Genomic DNA, 18,342 nt, shown 5'->3' with positions numbered 1-18,342 from the left:
TGCTTCATTTATATTTTGCGGTTCGACAAAGGAAAGCAATGCTAAATAGCTAGAAGCTTTTGTAATAGTTCTTCTTGTCTGCACACCTACCTCTTTCTGCCCCAACATTTGAGTCTCTGGATGATTCTTCTGAACATACCTAGATGACGTCTTTTCTTCTACCCTTATCTATTCTTCTGGTGCCTCATTGGTTTCTTCTTCAGAATTAGTCTGATTTGATGTGGAAGGATAGTCCTCATCTTCTTCATAATCTTCGGTTTTTACCTACTTTGGATTTTTGCCTGCTTCATCAACCACAACATCAATACTTTCAACAATTTTGCCAAATCTTTTATTATAACACTTACATCCTTTACTTCGGGAAGAGTAACCGAGGAGAATGCCTTCATCTGCTCTAGGTTCAAACTTGCCAAGTTTTTCATCCGTCCTTTTGATATAACATTTGCTTCCAAAAACTTTGAAGTATTTTACAGTAGGAGTCTTACCATACCACAGTTCATGAGGAGTTTGAGTGTTGTTTACCCGGACGTTTGTTTCATTGAGAATAGTCATTGCAGCAAATGCAGCTTCACCCCAGAACGTTGCAGGAGTTCCAGACTCATCTAGCATAGCACGAGCCATTTGTTGAACAATTCTGTTCATCCTTTCTACCACTCCATTTTGCTGAGGAGTTCTTGCGGTAGAGAATTCCCTTCTTATTCCATGTTCTTCACAGAAGTCGAAGAATTCATCCGAGGTAAATTCCCCTCCTCGATCAGACTTGAGGCATTTGATTTTACAATCTGATTCTGTTAAAATTGGCAACCAGGGCAAAACTTCATGTGGGTCATCTTATTCATGGCTGATAATATTTTTATTAGATTCCTCTCGTTGAGAGGTGTAGGATTGATATAAAGATCATCCGATTCTGATAAGTATTCATGGAGATATGAATTTATTTTGATTATGGAATTATTATCAAGCCGACCTACAACTCATGTAGGCTCAGAAGCCCAATAGTCGCATCTATTCACCCACCAACATTGTGCATAAATATAAGAGGACTTTTCCTCATTTGGACTCACTCATCTCATCACATCTCTCTCTCTCTACTGCGCAGATATGAGTCTCTTCTCTACTGCGTTGAAATGGGTCTCTCTCTCTCACACATGTGAAGCCGGACGCTGTTGAGTTTGAAGCTGCAACTGCAGAAGTAAAGATTGACTTGCGTGGCCTAGAAGATCTCCTCTTTGGAACTGCGTTGTAGGTTCATCTGAACCTCCTTTGAAAGCCGCAACTTTTGGTGGTGGAATGAAGTCAATCCAACGAACGGTTTGCAAGATATCGACTGCCCTAGTTTGAAGCCGGAAACTGCTGAAACTGAAGCTGCAACTGCAGAAGTAAAAATTGACTTGCGTGGCCTAGAAGATCTCCTCATCTAAACTGCGTTGTAGGTTCATCTGAACCTCCTCTGGAAGCTGAAACTTTTGGTGGTGGAATGAAGTCAATCCGACAGTCGGTTTGTGAGATATGGTCTGCCCTAGTTTGATAATGAAGTCGCAATGTCGATGCTACTGATCTAGGGTTTGCTACTGCTGATATGAATCAGATTTATTGTATTATTTCTCTCTGCTGAATTATTGAAGATAAAAGAAGATTTGATCAAAGGGTTTCCCCACACATTGTGGGGTTTGTCCCTGGCTAGCCGCCACATCTTGTGTCTCTTGTCTTGGCTTGTTTTCTGTTGATCATTTAATGTTCTATCTGCACTTTACTTTATGTACATGTGATTGCTAATCGGTGGAATATAATAAGAAAAGAAGTAAACTGTTATAAGCATAGAACATACCATAACTTAACAGATTCATTTTCAATCAAAGCTTTGAAGGCTTTGAACTTTTCAAAAGCTTCTTCTTTATGCTTTAGAAGTCCTATCCAACACATTATGGAAAAGTCGTCAATAAACAATATAAAGTGTCCTTCTCCACGAGGTGACTTTTTCCTAGATGGACCACATAAATCAGTGTGAACAAGTTCAAGAGGCTTACTAGTTGATCCTTCCTTCTGAGGGAAATGCGCTCTGGTTTGCTTACCAAATTGACATGATTTGCATATTGTATTTTCTGGAATGCTGATATTTGGAAGATCACGAACAGCGTTGTATCTGCATGCTTTTCTTATTTGAGGGAAGCTTAGATGCCCCAATCTTCTGTGCCACAGCCAGTGTTCATCATTTTTGCTTAGGTAGCACTGTTGTTGTCCCCCCTTGAGTATGTACAAGTTGTTTGGAGTTCTTACACCTTTGATCACTGTTTCTCCTGTATCAAGCTCACGAACCACACATCCATTTGATCAAAATACTACCTTATTTCCTTGATCACACATTTCACTGACACTCAATAGATTATGCTTTAGACCATCTACATACATAACATTTCCAGCTTTAACTTTTTCTTTTAAGAGAACGGAGCCTTTACCTTTTATGACTGCAGGAATGTCATTACTAAATGAGACCTTCTTTTCTTTTTCTAAGGCATTATATGACTGAAGTTTTTCTTTATCACTTGTCATGTGTTTCGAGCATCCACTGTCGATGTACCACTGATTTTCTTGTCCTTCTGCATACAAGGCTATACCACGTCTTTCTATTTGCGATTCTTTCTTTCTCTATGTTTTAGGACCCAATGAAGCTTGCTCCTTCTGAGATGTTTGCCGAAATTTACTCTTGCATTCAGAATCTTCATGACCGAAGTTGTTACAAATAGAGCATTCTATTTCATTTTCAAAAGCAGAAAAATTATTGTAGGTCCTTTTCATGATCCCAGTCACATTCCTTTGATTTCGTGCTTCTCTAGTCATGATGGTCTTGTAGGCAACACATTGAGCAGCTTTGTGTCCAAAGTTATGACAAGAAAAACATTGGCCATTAAAGAAATTTCTGCGATTATCGAATCTACTGACCTGATGATTATAGTTTCCATTGACATTCATTCTTGTAGCAAATTGAGAACGATTTACATGAGGTAGGTTGTAGCTTTTGTTCATCCTTGAAGTAGATTGGACCCGATTTACCTGGTGATCTGCTTTATGCCTTTGCTGACGATTGTCAACCTGTTCACTTCTCCTTGTTGCATCAAGATAGCTTTTGGAGGTTGATGGCTTTTGTGCTTGAGATGCTTCTTCTGTATATCCAAGACCTGTCTTTATCAGAGGAGAACGTTGCACTTTGATAATTTCATCTAAAGTTTCTGATCCTTTAGCAAATCTAAGATTGAGAGCTTTTGTTTTCTCAATATCTTTTCTTAGACCCACAATTTCACATTCTAACTTTTCATTGTGTTTTTCCCTTTCAAAAAGTTGGAATGTCAGAGTATCTATAATCATACTCTTTTCTTCTAAACAGATTTTAAGTTTAGAAATTTCTTCATAAACGCCATCTTCATCTAAAGCATCCAAGAAATCATCATCTTCAAAAGCCATCAAAAGTCTATAATCATTACCATGTTCATCTTCATCACTATTTGATAAACCATCGCTATCTTCATACGTATAGGAGCTCTTCTTACATTCTGTTTTCTATTCCATTTTGTCGGTTCCTTACCTTTATCCAGCTTATCTTTGTGAGGACATTTGGCTGCATAATGACCGACTCTTCCACAAGCAAAGCATTTGAAAGGTAGTTTACCTCTGAATCTTCCAGAACCCCGTTGAAGGTTCTTGACAAAGTTTGCTTCTTCCTCTCCTTCTGAAATGTGTCCCGATTCATTGAGCTCTTCTCTTCCTGAAGCCTTGAATGCGGCTTCTCTCATATCTTATGGACCCCCTTTTCTCATTTCGAAAGCTATTAGGATTTCGTGCCGCTGTGTCATAGTAATACTCTGAAGATTCTGCTTTTCTTCTATGGCAGAAACTTTCGATTCAAACTTAAAAGACAGGGATCTCAAAACCTTTTCAACTACAGTAGCTTATTTTATCTCTTCACCCAAGTTTTTCATGCGATTAACAATCTCATCTATACGTAAGAAGTAATTAGCTATACTTTCATCATTGTGCATTTTGAGAGTTTCATATTGAATTATGAGAGATTGTACTTTTGCACGTTTTACCTGATCGTCTCCTTGATAGCTTAGAACGATCTTGTCCCATATTTCTTTGGCGGTTTTGAGCTGCATAACCTTAACAAATTCTGATAGTGACAAACTCCCCAATAATGTATTGACAGCTTTGGCATTTGTTTCACACTGCTTTTTACCTGTCGTATCTGTAGGAATTGCTGATGGAAATGTGTATCCTCCTTCCACGATTTCCCAAACATCTGTTCCAAGAGATTGAAGATAGGTTGTAGTTCTTACCTTCCAATAGATGAAGTTGCTTCCATCAAAGATTGGTGGTCTAATGGATCCCTCTCTTTCGTAGGTACTCATGATGATAGATCTTCCTTCAAGCAATCAAGCTTCTTCTGAAGGACCTGCTCTGATACCAATTGTTGGAAATAATACTAAGAGGGGGGGTGAATCAGTGTTAGCAACTTAACAATATTTCATTTCCATAAACAAATTTATATACGCTACTTTTGTTAATGCAACTTGCGTGTATACGCAACTGTGTTTAGAGCAACCAGCGTATATCTTGCAAACATATAATTTAGTTAGTTGATCCTTAATCTGTGTATCAGAACCATATAAACAGTAACCAGGTGTAGTAAAAAGAACAAGAAATCACACACATGAACACAAGATATAAGGTGGAAACCCAATGTGGGTGAAAACCACCTGCTGCAATCGTCTTTATCTTTCTTTAATCAAAAACTTCTTTTTACAAATTTTGTACTAGTGCAGTCTTATACCAGTATGCAGGCTTCAACCTGCAGAAGGCTACAACCTTCTCTCGTTCTCTAGCTTCTCCTGGAAAGGAGCTACAACCCCCTAGCTCTTGTACTAGCTGATGTGTTTACCAGTACATAGGTGCTGACCTACAGAAAGCTACAACCTTCTCTTTTCTTCCAGGGACCACGTTTCATAAATTTTCAGACTGGATCCATCAATAACATCAATCAAACATCAAATATATCTGCATCAACCAATCTCCTTTGCAAAATTGAATCAAACAATCACTTTTCTGAATGTTGTAACCAGAACACAATAACAGTAACCAGAACCCAAGCCAGAACCCAGAACGCTGCAACAACAAACAAAAGTAGCTAAAACATATTTTATGAGGTGTACACTACTTCAATGTGTCGAACCTGCGTGCATACGCACTTTCCTCAAGACAAACTTGCATATACGTTGTTCTGAAAATGCCGAACCTGCGTGTATACACGCCCTTGCTGTAATGAACCTGCGTATAGATCTGTAAAAGATGATTTGACCTTAACAACTATTCAGACATCAGTTCTACCCAAATCATCAGATTTACAGATTACGACATGCGCCAATTATTCAGATAAAAGATCAAAAACACATAAAGGTACTTCTCTTCAAGCCTTAAAATCTTGACCCATCAATAGAACTTATCCTTCTTCAAGCGCTCAGGTTCTTCCTTGATTCAAATCCAACTATGCACCATAGCCCAATGACCAGTATTCCAAATCTTGCTCTTCAATAAATATTCAATACTTGAGTGCCTTTGCCTAATGATCTCCTCCTACTTTTATAGTCTTAGGCCTTACTCAATACCATGGTCCAAAACCACTTAGAATCAATACCTTGGACCAAATACCAGGGGTCAACACTTCGAACAAGATACCTTTTACCAATACCATGTGTCAAAATACCAAGGACCAAATACCACGAACCAAAACCAAGTTTTCCAGCATGTACGCGCTTTTCCTTGCGTGAAAGTGCGTGTATACGTATACGCGCCTTTTGGTCTGCGAACCCGCGTGTATATGCGGTTTGGTCAAAGGAGAACCTGCGTATACCTCTTTTTCTTTCATTCTGTGATCCTGAACTGAGTGAGTTGCCATCAAGGACAACACTTGTGTCACAGCGCCAAACCTGTGTCATAATGCCAACAGGTAGCAGCACTAGAACACATTCCTTGCTAAGAGGGAGTGTTAGTTTTTGTAGCATCGAATGTGTTCTAGCCTTGAAACTTTGTGGAGCGCATTAGCCTCTAAAGGCAAGTCGAATTGCTGGGGAGAAGTAGAATCCCAGTGCCAAAAGCTGGGCAAAAGTTTTAGAGGCCAGAAGAGACGTTTTTCCAGACAACTACTGGTCAAACGGCTTGAGGAGAAGTTGTTCCAAGCTAAGAGCAGCAGCATGCCAGCAACTGCGCTAGGGTGACACAATGACTGCGTAGAGGCAGTTTGGATGGCTCAAGTTGAGTTGAGGTCAGTGTCGAGATTTCCCTGTGGGGTGAGGAATTTCTCCTCACTAGATTTTCTTGCCAGTATTTCTCTATAGGATTGCCAATTTCAGCATCCAGTTCTACTCAGTTTATTTCACTACTGCATAATAATAAAACCCTCAACTGCTGCACCGATTTTCCCAAGTTGGGTTTTTCCGAGGACATTGGTCCAAAAATAACTATGTTATTTTATGTGTGTACTAGTATTTCTTCCAATGTTTATTTCTTCTGCAGTTTTTTTGTGTAGGTTGCAGTGTGATTGATTCATTATCTGTTGTAGCAAATAATAAATAAATTGTTAAAAATTAATTTAACAATTAGGAGGATTATTTTGAGTGGTTGCAATAGGTATCGGGTTTCCAATTTTTCACACAAATAATGTATTCCATGTGTCGTGCCTCAAGATGGTTGTGGGACAAGAAGTCACCACCTCTATTGAATTTCCACCATTAGATGAGGAAGGACAACTGGAATTAATTCCAGAGACGACCAAGGTCGTGCAGAGAAAGAAGTTAAGAGGGAGAGTAATTCCAGAATACCTTATCAGGTGGAAGAATTTGCCAAAGGAGAATGTGACATAGGAAGGAGAAAATATTCTGCAGCACCCAAATTTGCAATTGCTTGAGGACAAGCAATTTTGGGCATGGGGGTCTATAATGTGCTCTACGAATTAGGGACAAATGGGACGAAATAGCTTATTCATCCCCGAAGGCTATAGTCCTCTATAAGGGGAAAAACCCCAAAATTGCCACTACTGGGCAAGTTTTGGGGCAATTAGGCGAAGAAACCCAAAGTTGGGGCTTGGAGTAAAGTTTACTCAATCATTTTAGAAGAAGAGACCCCTTTAGGAAATCTATACATATGAAAGGGATGAATTCATTTTTATTCATCAAGTGTGGATTATTTCATTTGTTTCTTGAGCATTAGCTCTAGGGGTTTTAAGACCCCTTTCTCCTTGTCAATTTCGGTGATGATAGATTCCACCCTAGTTGACTCATTTTCTATTTCTCTCTTTTGTCCTGTCACAAGAAAGAAAAACTCTCTAGAAGGGCAATAATTATAGAAGCCTAATCACATCAAAATTCATTTGTCGATATCACAAAAGCCTAAATTCAATAAGGGCAATAATCTTTGTTTTGGTAACAAGTAATGTGGTGATAATCTATGTTTGGGTAGCAAGTTCCCTATACTTGTATAGCATCAAGTCCGTGGGATTCGATTATTGTTTGTAGCAAGGAAGGCAATATCTTTTGGGTTAGGCACGCCGCACAAGGACGTCATTTGTGATTAGCGAGGGTTTTGGTGCTTACCTGAACAGGGTTGCGAAAGAACTAGGGCAAAGCAAGGTTCCTCTCGCAGTACCTAGGTCTTGAAGGCATATCATAGTGGAAGTCTGGAGGATGTTTAAGCAATCTGAACCCTAGCTCCCTACAACAAAATCTATCCAAGGTGACCAACAAAGGAAGGATCAAGTCTGCAGTGGGTTGGAGTTTGTTCCAAGGGTTTTGGTGTTAAATATTATGGTCTTTTGCTTGACAATAGTCACTATTCAGTGGTGTGGGACCGTGGCTCAAGGAAGATTTTGAGACTATCCAAACGATCTGTAGCATGGATGGATTTGAACAAGCTAAGACTTTTCTCTGTAATTTTTATGTTTACTTCACAGTTCGGCTTTTATACTGGTAGATGCAAGTTTGATCAGAGGACGAAGATTAAGAGTTTGCCTGAAATAGAGACCGAGCTCGAGTCAGGGTACCATATTTCTGAATAGATCCATAAACTCTTTGTTTACTTAAGTCTAGCACCTAGGATAGCAAATTCGAGACTCGAGATCTATACACTATTTGTGTGAAACTGTAGTTCTATCATTGTGGATTGTTATAGTTGTGTAATAGATTACGTTCTTGGTTTATTGTTTTTACATTATTGGTTGATTGTTATTGGATTGTGTTGTTGATTGATATACTATTGAACAATATTCTGTGCTGCCAAAATATGGTGTTGTCCCTTGCAAGGAAAGAAAGGATCCATTAATATTGTCATAAATATTACTACTGTAATAGGAAAGAAAAATTTGTTGTTATAGGAAAACCCTAGGGCAAAATTGCCCTAGTGTATTACACAAACCCTAGAACTATCCACCAAGTTTGTCTGCAATACATTTTCTCAGCGGCAGAAGCAAGCTAGTCGTTTTGGTTGACATGGGTCAAGGCACAGAGAATAAAGTATGAGCCAAAGGTTGAAACAATGCACTCTCCCTCACCTGAAACAGCAAAAATGAAATGACCTCCCATTTCCAAACCCTACTCATGCAAGACCCCACAAGACCCTAATGTTGACATACATTGACCTTATTGATTTTTGGTAGCATCGAATGTGCTCTTAGCCTCAAAAATTGCAAGGAAGCTAGGACACATATATCCCACAATACCCAGAGACCGTTTTGGGAAATTCCAACGGGAGAGAGTTTTATTAAAACAATTAATTATTTTTAATGGGTGCCTAAGTCTAAACTTATGAAATTAGAATAATAAAGGGTATTAATCTAACTGCGGGTGAAACTTCTAGAAGAAAACGAGGATCAAGACAAAATGATTTGAGCCATTGACTAGGATCTAATCTGGGCCGTTGGTTCTCAACAAAAGGATTATAAGAGGAGGCTTGATGGGCATTTGGAAAATCTAATTTCTGAAGCACAGCAGTTGCCGAAAGAGGAATTCGAAGTGATCTTTTGCAGTGAGAAGCAGGGATAATATTCGGAGGGAAGTCTTCCTAGGTTGGAGAGTACAAGGCAGAGAGGGCAGAACGACGTCCAAAGGGACTGATGTTGGGTCACGCAGAGCTATGTTGTGGCAGCGCAGATCCTAAGAGGGAGATCGAATTCCTGCTGAGGAAATCGAGTTTCAGAAGCTCGGAGTCGAGGTGTGAGACCGGGAGGCTAAGAGCTGAAGTTTTCAGCCAGCAGAGGATCAAAAGGAGGGGCAGCGCAGTCCCAGCAAAGGTGACACAGAGACTACATGGAGTTGACGCATTTCTGCACAGAGGCTGACGCAAAAGGGACGCAGAGGCTCATTTCCAGCGAGATCAAAACCGGTTCTTCCAATGACAGGGTGAGATCATCTCACTATTTGTTTTGCCCAGTTTCTCTCTATATCGAATAGCCAGTTGGAAATCCACCGAATTATACTTAGAATTACTAATGCTTAATAATAAAACCCTTAGTTGATGCACCAGTTTCCAGGGGACATTTGTCCAAAAACAATGTTGTAATGTGTTGTGTATTTCTTTCTTGCTCAGTTTCTTGTTTCCGCATTTAATTTTAATTGGTGAAGGTTGCAGTGTATTAGTTTCGGTATTTGTTGTAGGATGCAGTAAATAATTTGTTCAGTAATTCAACAAATAAAAGAAACTTAATCAGTTGTTGTAGTAGAAATTTGGGTCTCCAAATTTTCACATGGAATCAGAGCTGCAGGTGAAACAAGAGAGCAGAGCTGGAAAGCACAGCGCTAAAGAGGGTCGAAGTGTTGCGTAGGTAGCAAATTGAATCCCCAAAGGGATTGCGCAGTCCAGGCCAAGAAGGCAAAGATTTTCGAAGAAAGTCTCTCTCTGAGTGAGTCGACAGAGAGGTAAGACTTCCAGACCGAAGTTTGCCAATGTCAATGGGAGCAACACAACAACTTCAGAAAAGAGGCATTTTTTTGGTGTGACGAGTTTTCTGTAGCAGCTATTGGGGCAGAAAATTGTCAAAAGGAAGAAGGGAGACATGGTTGAGGGAATTTCTCCCTCAGAGAATTCCTAGCCAGGGAATTTGATTTCTCTATTGCTGAGCAACAGCAGAACGGAGTAGATCTACTAGCTCCAACAAGGAGAGCGTAGGCCAGCCCAGTGCTGCGCAGAGGAGAGAGGAAGCAGTTCGACACTGTCGTTGGCAAAGCTGGCAACTAGTGGGTTACGAGATCAGGATCGGTTCGATGGTGCATCCAACTATGTGATCTGGAAGGCAAGGATGTCATGCCTTCTGGATGAACATTTTCTCAAGACCTACGTCGACAGTGTGGTAGTTGTACCCGCGGATCCAGATCCGCTCAAAAAGTACAAAGCAGAGATGGTGAAGGCCAAGCGAATGATCCTCGAAAGAGTGAAGGATCATGTAGTATGTCACATCTTAGGCAAAGGGACTGCCAAGGAGATGTGGGATGCCTTGCCCATGTTATATCAAGGATCTTCCGAATAGCGGAAGATGTACTTGGAGCAAAAGATGAGATCCACGCAAATGCAAAAGGGGGAGCGCATTGATCTGTTCCTTGCAAAGCTTCAGGAAACCCGAGACAAGTTGGCAGTTGTGGGGTCAACACCTCAGCCTACCGAGATGGTGAGGCTGGCTTTAAATTCAGTCTCAGAAGAATGGCAAGTGCTTTTCTAGAGCATCCTGGGCAAAGAAAGATTGTCAAATTGGGAAGGGATGTGGGCCGCTCTTCAGCAGGAAAAGATAAGGACAGACTGAATCAAGTGCAAACTTGACAGTAGCAACAACAGCAGTGGGACGAAGCCGAAGGAGGAGGATGAAAATGCAGCCCTCGCATCTAAGGGGCAGTAGGAGCAGTGGAAGAAGAAGAAAGATGTTTCGAAGATCAAGTGCTCCGGTGTAGCAAACTTTGTCACTACACTACACAGTGTCCTCTCAAGAAGAAGGACAAGGACGAGAAGCATGATCCGAAGGCTGCATCCGCACAGATCAAGGAGGAGGAGTTTGCCATGATCGCCCAGAGGTGGGGTGATATAGAACTATAGTTCGAAAGAACTGCAGATGGGCAGGATCCTTGAGGAATCCACCTCTTGGATCAATACCTTGCTACGGGAGCCCAGATCAGAAGTAGCAAGATGGACCAGTGTCAGTTGATATAGAGGAGTGTCGGAGTGACAGTTGCAATAGCTAAGAGCCCCAGAGACTAAGCAGCGCAGAGCTAGAGTTGGCAGCAATTTAGTTGGCACAGAGCAAAGTCAGCAGCAGCACAAAGGCTTCAAAGGGTCAGCGCAGAGACTAGCAGCAGTCAGAACTCCGGCAACAGATACATCATGTTGAACACCTATTCAATAATTTTGGATGCTTTTCCGTTGTTGATGCAGTAGCAGCAATAGTTGGAGAAGATTGCAATGCAGATGCAATGTTGGCAATGGCAGTACCAGCAGCAGCACAAACGCATAAATTATGAGGATTGCAATACAGATGCAGTGGCAATGGCAGTGTCAACAGCAGTATAGATGCAACATTTGCGCAACAGTTGATGGGTAGAGATGTCAGACATCAATAGTGCAGAGGGAGATCTTACAGAGTCCAGGTGATGCTTCAACAGGATGCATTACTAAGAGCACATTCCTCGCTAAGAGGGAGTGTTGATTTCTGGTAGCATCACATGTGCTCTTAGCCTCAAAATTTGCAAGGAGACTAGGACACATGTATCCCACAATACCCAGAAATCGTTTTGGGAAATTCCACCGAGAGACAATTTTATTAAAAAAACTAATTATTTTTAATGGATGCCTAAGTCTAAACTTAGAAAATTAAAATAATTAAAGGGTATTAATATAACTATGGGTGAAACTCTAGAAGAAGACGAGGATCAAGCCAAAATGATCTGAGCCATTGATTAGGATCTAATCTGAGTCGTTGGATTTCAACAAAATGATTATAAGAGGTTTGATGGGCATTTGGAAGACACATAAAGTGTAGATCAGAAGATAATTTCTGAAGCACAACAATTGCCAGAAGAGGAATTCAAAGTGATCTTTTGCAGTGAGGGGCATGGATAGTATCTGAAGGGAAGTTTTCCTGGGCCGGAGAGTACAAGGGAGAGAGGGCAGAACGATGTCCAGATAGGCTAACACTGGGCCACGCAGAGCTACGTTGTGGCAGCGCAGACCCTGAGAGGGAGATCGAATTCTTGCTTAAGAAATTGAGTTTCAGACGCCAGGAGGCAGGGTGTGAGATCGGGAAGCTGAGAGTTGAAGTTTTCAGCCAGTAGAGGATCAGAAGGAGGGGCAGCACAGTCCCAGTAGAGGTGACGAGACTGCGTGGGTTTGACCCAGTTTTGCATAGAGGCTGACGCAGAAGGGACACAGAGGCTCATTTCCAGCGAGATCAGAACCAGTTCTTCCAGTGACAGGGTGAGATCATCTCACTATTTGTTTGCCCAATTTCTCTCTGTATCGGATAGTTAGTTGGGCATCCACCGAATTGTACTCAGAATTACCACTGCTTAATAATAAAACCCTCAGCAGCTGTACCGGTTTTCCCACACTGGGTTTTTCCGGGGACATTTGTCCAGAAACAACAGTGTAATATATTGTGTATTTCTTTCTTGCTCAGTTTCTTGTTTCCACATTTAATTTTAATTGGTGAAGACAGCAGTGTATTAGTTTCGGTATTTGTTGTAGGGTGCAGTAAATAATTTGTTCAGGCATTCAACAAATAGAAGAAACTTAATCAGTTGTTGTAATAGAAATATGGGTCTCCAAATTTTCACAGACCTCAATGCTGACATAAACTGAGGTATTATTTAATTTTTATTTTTATTCTTTGTCAACGAGTTTTCATAAAAATCTATTTAACAAAAAAAATTATAAATTAAATAAATAAATATACATTCATTTCAGAGTTTTGAAATAGCAGAGTTCAACATTTTCATTTTCATTTTTTTACGAACAAAATTATCATAAAAAACGAATGCAATAGTCTCCTGCCAAACAGCAGGGACTAACAAAGAAGAATCTAAATTCTAAATCCTTATTGCTTGAGTGCCCTTTCTACTGCTACCTTGAGCTCTTCATGGCCATTGCTCTGGACGTTTTGAAGGCTCGACTCCTTCAGCCTCTGCCAATCCCTTCTCACTATCAAAACTGTTTCCTTGCATCTACTAGTCATCTCCAGGTAGCATTTCAGCTCTGTCATTGCCCATTCCACTGTGCTCAAAGACATGTCCAATCTGAATGTGAAGAGATCCCGCACATCAGATGGAGAGTGTAGCTAAGAGAGCAAAATGACTACTGTGTCTGCGCCAGTATTTGCCTGTGCAATTATGGCTCTAGCCTCTCATGAGCTGGCAACTTCTCAATTTTTTATTTTATTTTGTTTTTTAATTAGTATTTTTTCTAACGACTAAGTGCAAGAGCTCACAGGAATTTTTTCTTCCAATCTCCTCCAGCCAATCCCCAAATGCAATATTTGATTTCATAAAGCTTTTTCTCAAAACATGAGAAAGACTTTTGTTGGCACAGAGATCAAAGCAAAATAATCCAGCAAGATGGGGACTATAGTTGCCCTGTCACAGGCAGGCACTGATAAGATATTCACCAATGCTACAAATGCGAGGGGCCAACATACACTCTATATGGATAGGAAACAGCCGAACACTCTATAATGGCATTGTGTTTTACTTCATAAAAGCAATAGAATTCATAATCCTAGGTGGGCTACTCTTTTTGAAAAAAGACTGTTTGTATGAGCAACTCACATTTTCTTCTCGAGAAAAAAAAACAAAAAGGAATTCTAGAATGTGCACAAACACCCAAAAAGCTAGCTAGTTATTCCATAACAATTGATACATTACTGGTCCACTTTAGAAGGGTTTCAATAGGCAACAAATGTGCTCAAAATATAAAAGGTTATGTACAGCACAGACCACCACTTCAGCGCTCTAAAAAATAGAGCAGTAAAAACACATCAGGTCCCACTAAACAACCATCTTGAATCATTAAAAGGAATAGAAAAAAAGCCATTGAAAGAATAAAACTATAATACTCTATCAGAAAAATAACATTTTAATAATTGCTACATATAATAGGGTTCCTTGCTTGAGCTTCTCATGGAATGCAAATGCAAGAGGCTTAACTTGTTCACCTGGTCCATGGATATATCCTTTGTATCTTAAAAATAAGATGCAAAATGTCAACAGGAAAACATGGAAAATTCCAAACCTCCTTTGACATGTTTAGAACAAAGAGGTTTCTAAAATAAAAGCAAATTGATCTAATAGATATCATGTAAGAAAGCATGGAAAACAAAAAACTCACAGTTAAGACCTGCACTACAGATGCCAATACAAATGGTGTCCTCGTGTCATAAATTGCAGTAAGACCAGCACATATGAGATCCCCACAGTGTGTGACATGCCATCTCTCCCCAGATCCATCCCACACCAGATTTTCAATGTTGCTAAACCTATACTGTCAGTCGACTGTGTCTAAAGTTTAATCTCACAAAATCAGCCCAGATCAGAGAGGAATACTTTGTCTGGGATTTTCTAAGCTATATTAGGTTCACTGCGGTCCTAATACACCATTGCAAATGCCCATATATTTAAGATAAAAGGATTTAATGTAAATTCCTCACCATTTCTGATTTTCACAATTAAATTGTTCCCTACACTTGAATTTTTTTCTCAAGTCTAATATAGAAAATTATACACTCAGCCCAAAGAGTCTTTTCTTAGTTATCGTAGATGGTTAAGGCCCAAGGGCATGTCAGTCAAAAGCACTAAAGGATTCTATTGTCATTACCTTATTGCATAAGGTAGATCCTACTTAGTCTCTAACAACTAGTTTTGCTTTTCACCTGGCATTCATGAAAGTACAACCTGCTATGCATGCTTTATATTGAAGCAAATTTAAGTCTTAGTGTCACAACATAACTTGTTAGAAGTCTAATAAACTGTTCAATCTAGTACACCCACATTGTTCTCCGCTACTAATACATTCCTCGCCATCATGTTATCAGATATTGCACACACAATTCAATATAAATATTTGTATCCATGCAAGTTGTGTATCAACATTATAATCAGTATAAATAGAACCTCCAATTTTTATTAAAAAGTTCATTTGGCAACATCTACATCTTGTCGAGCAATGAAATAAAGGAGATCCACAATCTCTACCAAAGCTGCAAATGCCACCTGTCAGGATGTAAACAGCAGATCAAAGCATGAAAGCACCTTTCTGTTTTCCTTACTTTGTGATGTATTAATAGAAACTTTAAATCAACAAAAATGGGAGATAAAAGAAGCCCAAACAAAACTCGGTTTTAACTTTTAACCAGTGTTGCCAGAGCACGATGCGGAGTGGGAGTTGGAGTGCCATTTTCGGACATATTAAAATAATAAAATTAATTTAAAAATAAAAATAAAAAAGGGTTGCAATGCATAACCGCCCCCAACATGCAAATAAACCAAAAATTATCATAATGGTGCTCAATATAGTTTTCCTGACACATATCAATTTTAGCATTGAATTACTAATGGATAAAGCTAATCTGGAAAGGAAATGTCTTGCATTGGAATCAGAAAATGTCAAAGAAGATTTTGCCAATATCAGACTCCAACCGACAGCTTTTATGACACGAGTATTTACCTCTTGCATCTGGTAAATGCTTTAAAAGTTGCCCTTTATAAAATCCTTTTGCTTTCTGCATCTTAAACTCCTTTCATTGCCAGCAGTCCGACCGAACAATAAAACAGGGTCTTTGTTTTGAAGCTTTCATTATTCCTCTCTCTCCAGGGTTTTAATCAATCTAGATGCAGTCCGCTGGATAATCGGAAGCCCGTTTCCAGCAATTCAGATTGTATCATGTCCCCGGCCTGATAGTTTCCTCCTGTGCGAAGTCCGATAATAACGGCATTGTAAGTATTTGCATTAGGCAGAAAACCTTTCCCCTACCATTAAATCCAGTAACTGAGATACCTCCTGACTATTTACTTCCCTGCAATAGACTTTAATAAGTATATAGGTGATTGCATCATTTGTCAATCCACTTCCTGACATTTTGCTCAAAAGATCTTTTGTCTCCTGTATCCTGCCTGATTTGCAAAGACCATTTAGAAGTGCACTGCAGGTCACAACATCAGGCCTCAACCCTTCTTTCCACATTTTACTGCACAACTCAAGGGCCTGTTCCAACCTTCCTTGCCTGCAATAGCCATCAACCATCGTTGCAAATGTAAAATCATTAGGCAAGCACCCACAACTCAACAATTCATTCCACAGCTTTAAAGACTCCCGCATATGGCCCCTCCTACAGAAAGCATGAATAAGTGTATTGTAGGTAACAATATCCGGCCTAATATTCCAATCCTTCATCGAACCAAAAGTAAAATCATCAGGTGAGCACCCAGAACTCAACAATTCATTCCACAGTTGTATAGACACCCGCATAAGGCCCCTCCTACAGAAAGCATGAATAAGTGTGTTGTAGGTAACAATATCAGGCCTAATATTCCTATCCTTCATCGCACTAAAATACTTGAACGCCTTTTCACAGTCTCCATTCCTGCAGTACCCATCAATCAGTGTATTGCAAGTAACAACATCAGGCACCAGGCCTCTTTCCAGCATCTGATTAAAAACCTTATCAGCCTCCATCATATCTCGAGCCTTGCAGAATCCATTAATAAGCACACTGTATGTGACTACCGTCGGCACTATCCCTTTTTCCAACATTTCATCAAAAAGCCGGAGGGCCTCAACCATAGACCCCGCCTTACAGTACCCATCCATCAGCATCGTATACATGACACAATCAGGCAACAAGCCCAACTCACATATCTGCGCAAACAATCTCTTCGCCTCATCCAACCTACATTCTCTGCATAGCCTACTCATAAAAGCGCTGTAAGTCTCGATAGTCGGACTATAGCCCCTGCCTACCATCTCATCACAGAGTCTGATTGCTTCCCTCAAATTGCCTCCCTTGCAATACCCATCGATCAAAGCAGTATAAGAAACATCATCAGGCATCAAACCAATTTGCATCATCTTAAGCAGAAGCGAATTCGCTTCCTCTAATCTCCCCCTCTTCAACAGAGCATCAATAATAATAGTATACGTGGCAACATTGGGTTCACATCCAAACCCTTGCATATCAGACAACAATCTATGGGCCTTGTCTATTTTCCCTTTTTTACAACAAGCATGAATCAACATACTAAACGTGTATACATCAGGCCTTATTTTACTCCCAAGCATTTGCCCATAAACCCTCCATGCCAAGTCCCTGGAGCCCAACTTGAAGAGTGTGTCAAGCAGTATATTACATACACGTGTGGAGGGCTCGAAGCCCTGCAACTTCATGCGCAAGAAGACATCGAGGGCGTCGTTTACTATTCTGGCCTTGGCGTAGGCGTCAACAAGCATGTTACACACTTCGACAGAAGTGCTCCTATCACCCCGGCGGGTTTGCGTGAAAGCGTCAAAAATTACTTTGCTTGACGGCCTGGGGTAATCAAGAATGAGACGACGAATGAACGTGTGGGCAGTTCCGAATCTCCGGGACTGAACAAGGATGTGGATCATCGTGCACATCGAGTGAATACTGTGGCAGAAGCCATGGGAACTGCGGCGCCTGCTCGCCCATTCAAAGAAATGAAGGGCAAGCTTGGCGTCGGAGGTGTCGTCAAAAATGTGGTTGAGAATTGTAACGACGACTGGGGGCGTCAGCTCTTGGGCGTATCCCTGGATGGAAGATGAATCCCACCCCCTGTTTCTGAGTACCGCTGAGACTGCCTGCGCCAACGTGGGAGAACAAACACCAGTGCCTTGCATGAGAAAACCCGATGGAATATGAATCCCACCCCCTGTTTCTGAGTACTGCCGAGACTGCCTGCGCCAACGTGGGAGAACAAACACGAGTGCCTTGCATGAGAAAACCCATTGGAATGCATGGGCTTTCCTAGGGTTTTAGGTTTGGCTATAGCAGCATCCCGTAAAATGGAAGTAAATTGAGGAAATTTAAAAAGCTCGTGAGCACGAGCAAGTTTAAAATCGAAAGTTCGGTTTATTAGGGAGCAATTGTTATCGTATTTTTGAGAATTGAGTATGAGTAAATGAGAAAAGGTAGATAGTCAAAGTTATATTTAATAAGGAGGAGGGAAAGAAAGAAATAGTGGATGAAATAAAACAATAAATGGATACAAAAATGGATTATTTACATCAATGCATGTTTCATAAGTAGTAAAGATTTGA

General features: G+C 40.4%; 1 protein-coding gene across 5 annotated transcripts in view; it reads right to left on the bottom strand.

The window, feature by feature from the left end:
- The window catches only part of LOC149236234 (uncharacterized), a 44,228-nt gene extending 26,119 nt beyond the window's left edge, over nucleotides 1-18,109 (bottom strand). For all 5 annotated transcript variants that reach the window (XM_089372340.1, XM_089372341.1, XM_089372339.1 and 2 more), the window contains exon 1: nucleotides 15,736-18,109. In XM_089372340.1, the coding sequence (XP_089228466.1) occupies nucleotides 16,018-17,922 (1,905 nt within the window). In that variant the 5' untranslated portion in view covers nucleotides 17,923-18,109 and the 3' untranslated portion in view covers nucleotides 15,736-16,017. The remainder of the gene's footprint in view (nucleotides 1-15,735) is intronic.
- Nucleotides 18,110-18,342: the final 233 nt, after the last annotated feature.

This window comes from Pinus tabuliformis, chromosome 8 (assembly GCF_031772625.1).
Source record: "Pinus tabuliformis cultivar Carrire ecotype Pingquan chromosome 8, CPIR1, whole genome shotgun sequence".
Taxonomy (NCBI): domain Eukaryota; kingdom Viridiplantae; phylum Streptophyta; class Pinopsida; order Pinales; family Pinaceae; genus Pinus; species Pinus tabuliformis.
The sequence above is the reverse complement of the archived record's forward strand: the minus strand, read 5'-3'. Positions and strand labels throughout refer to the sequence as shown.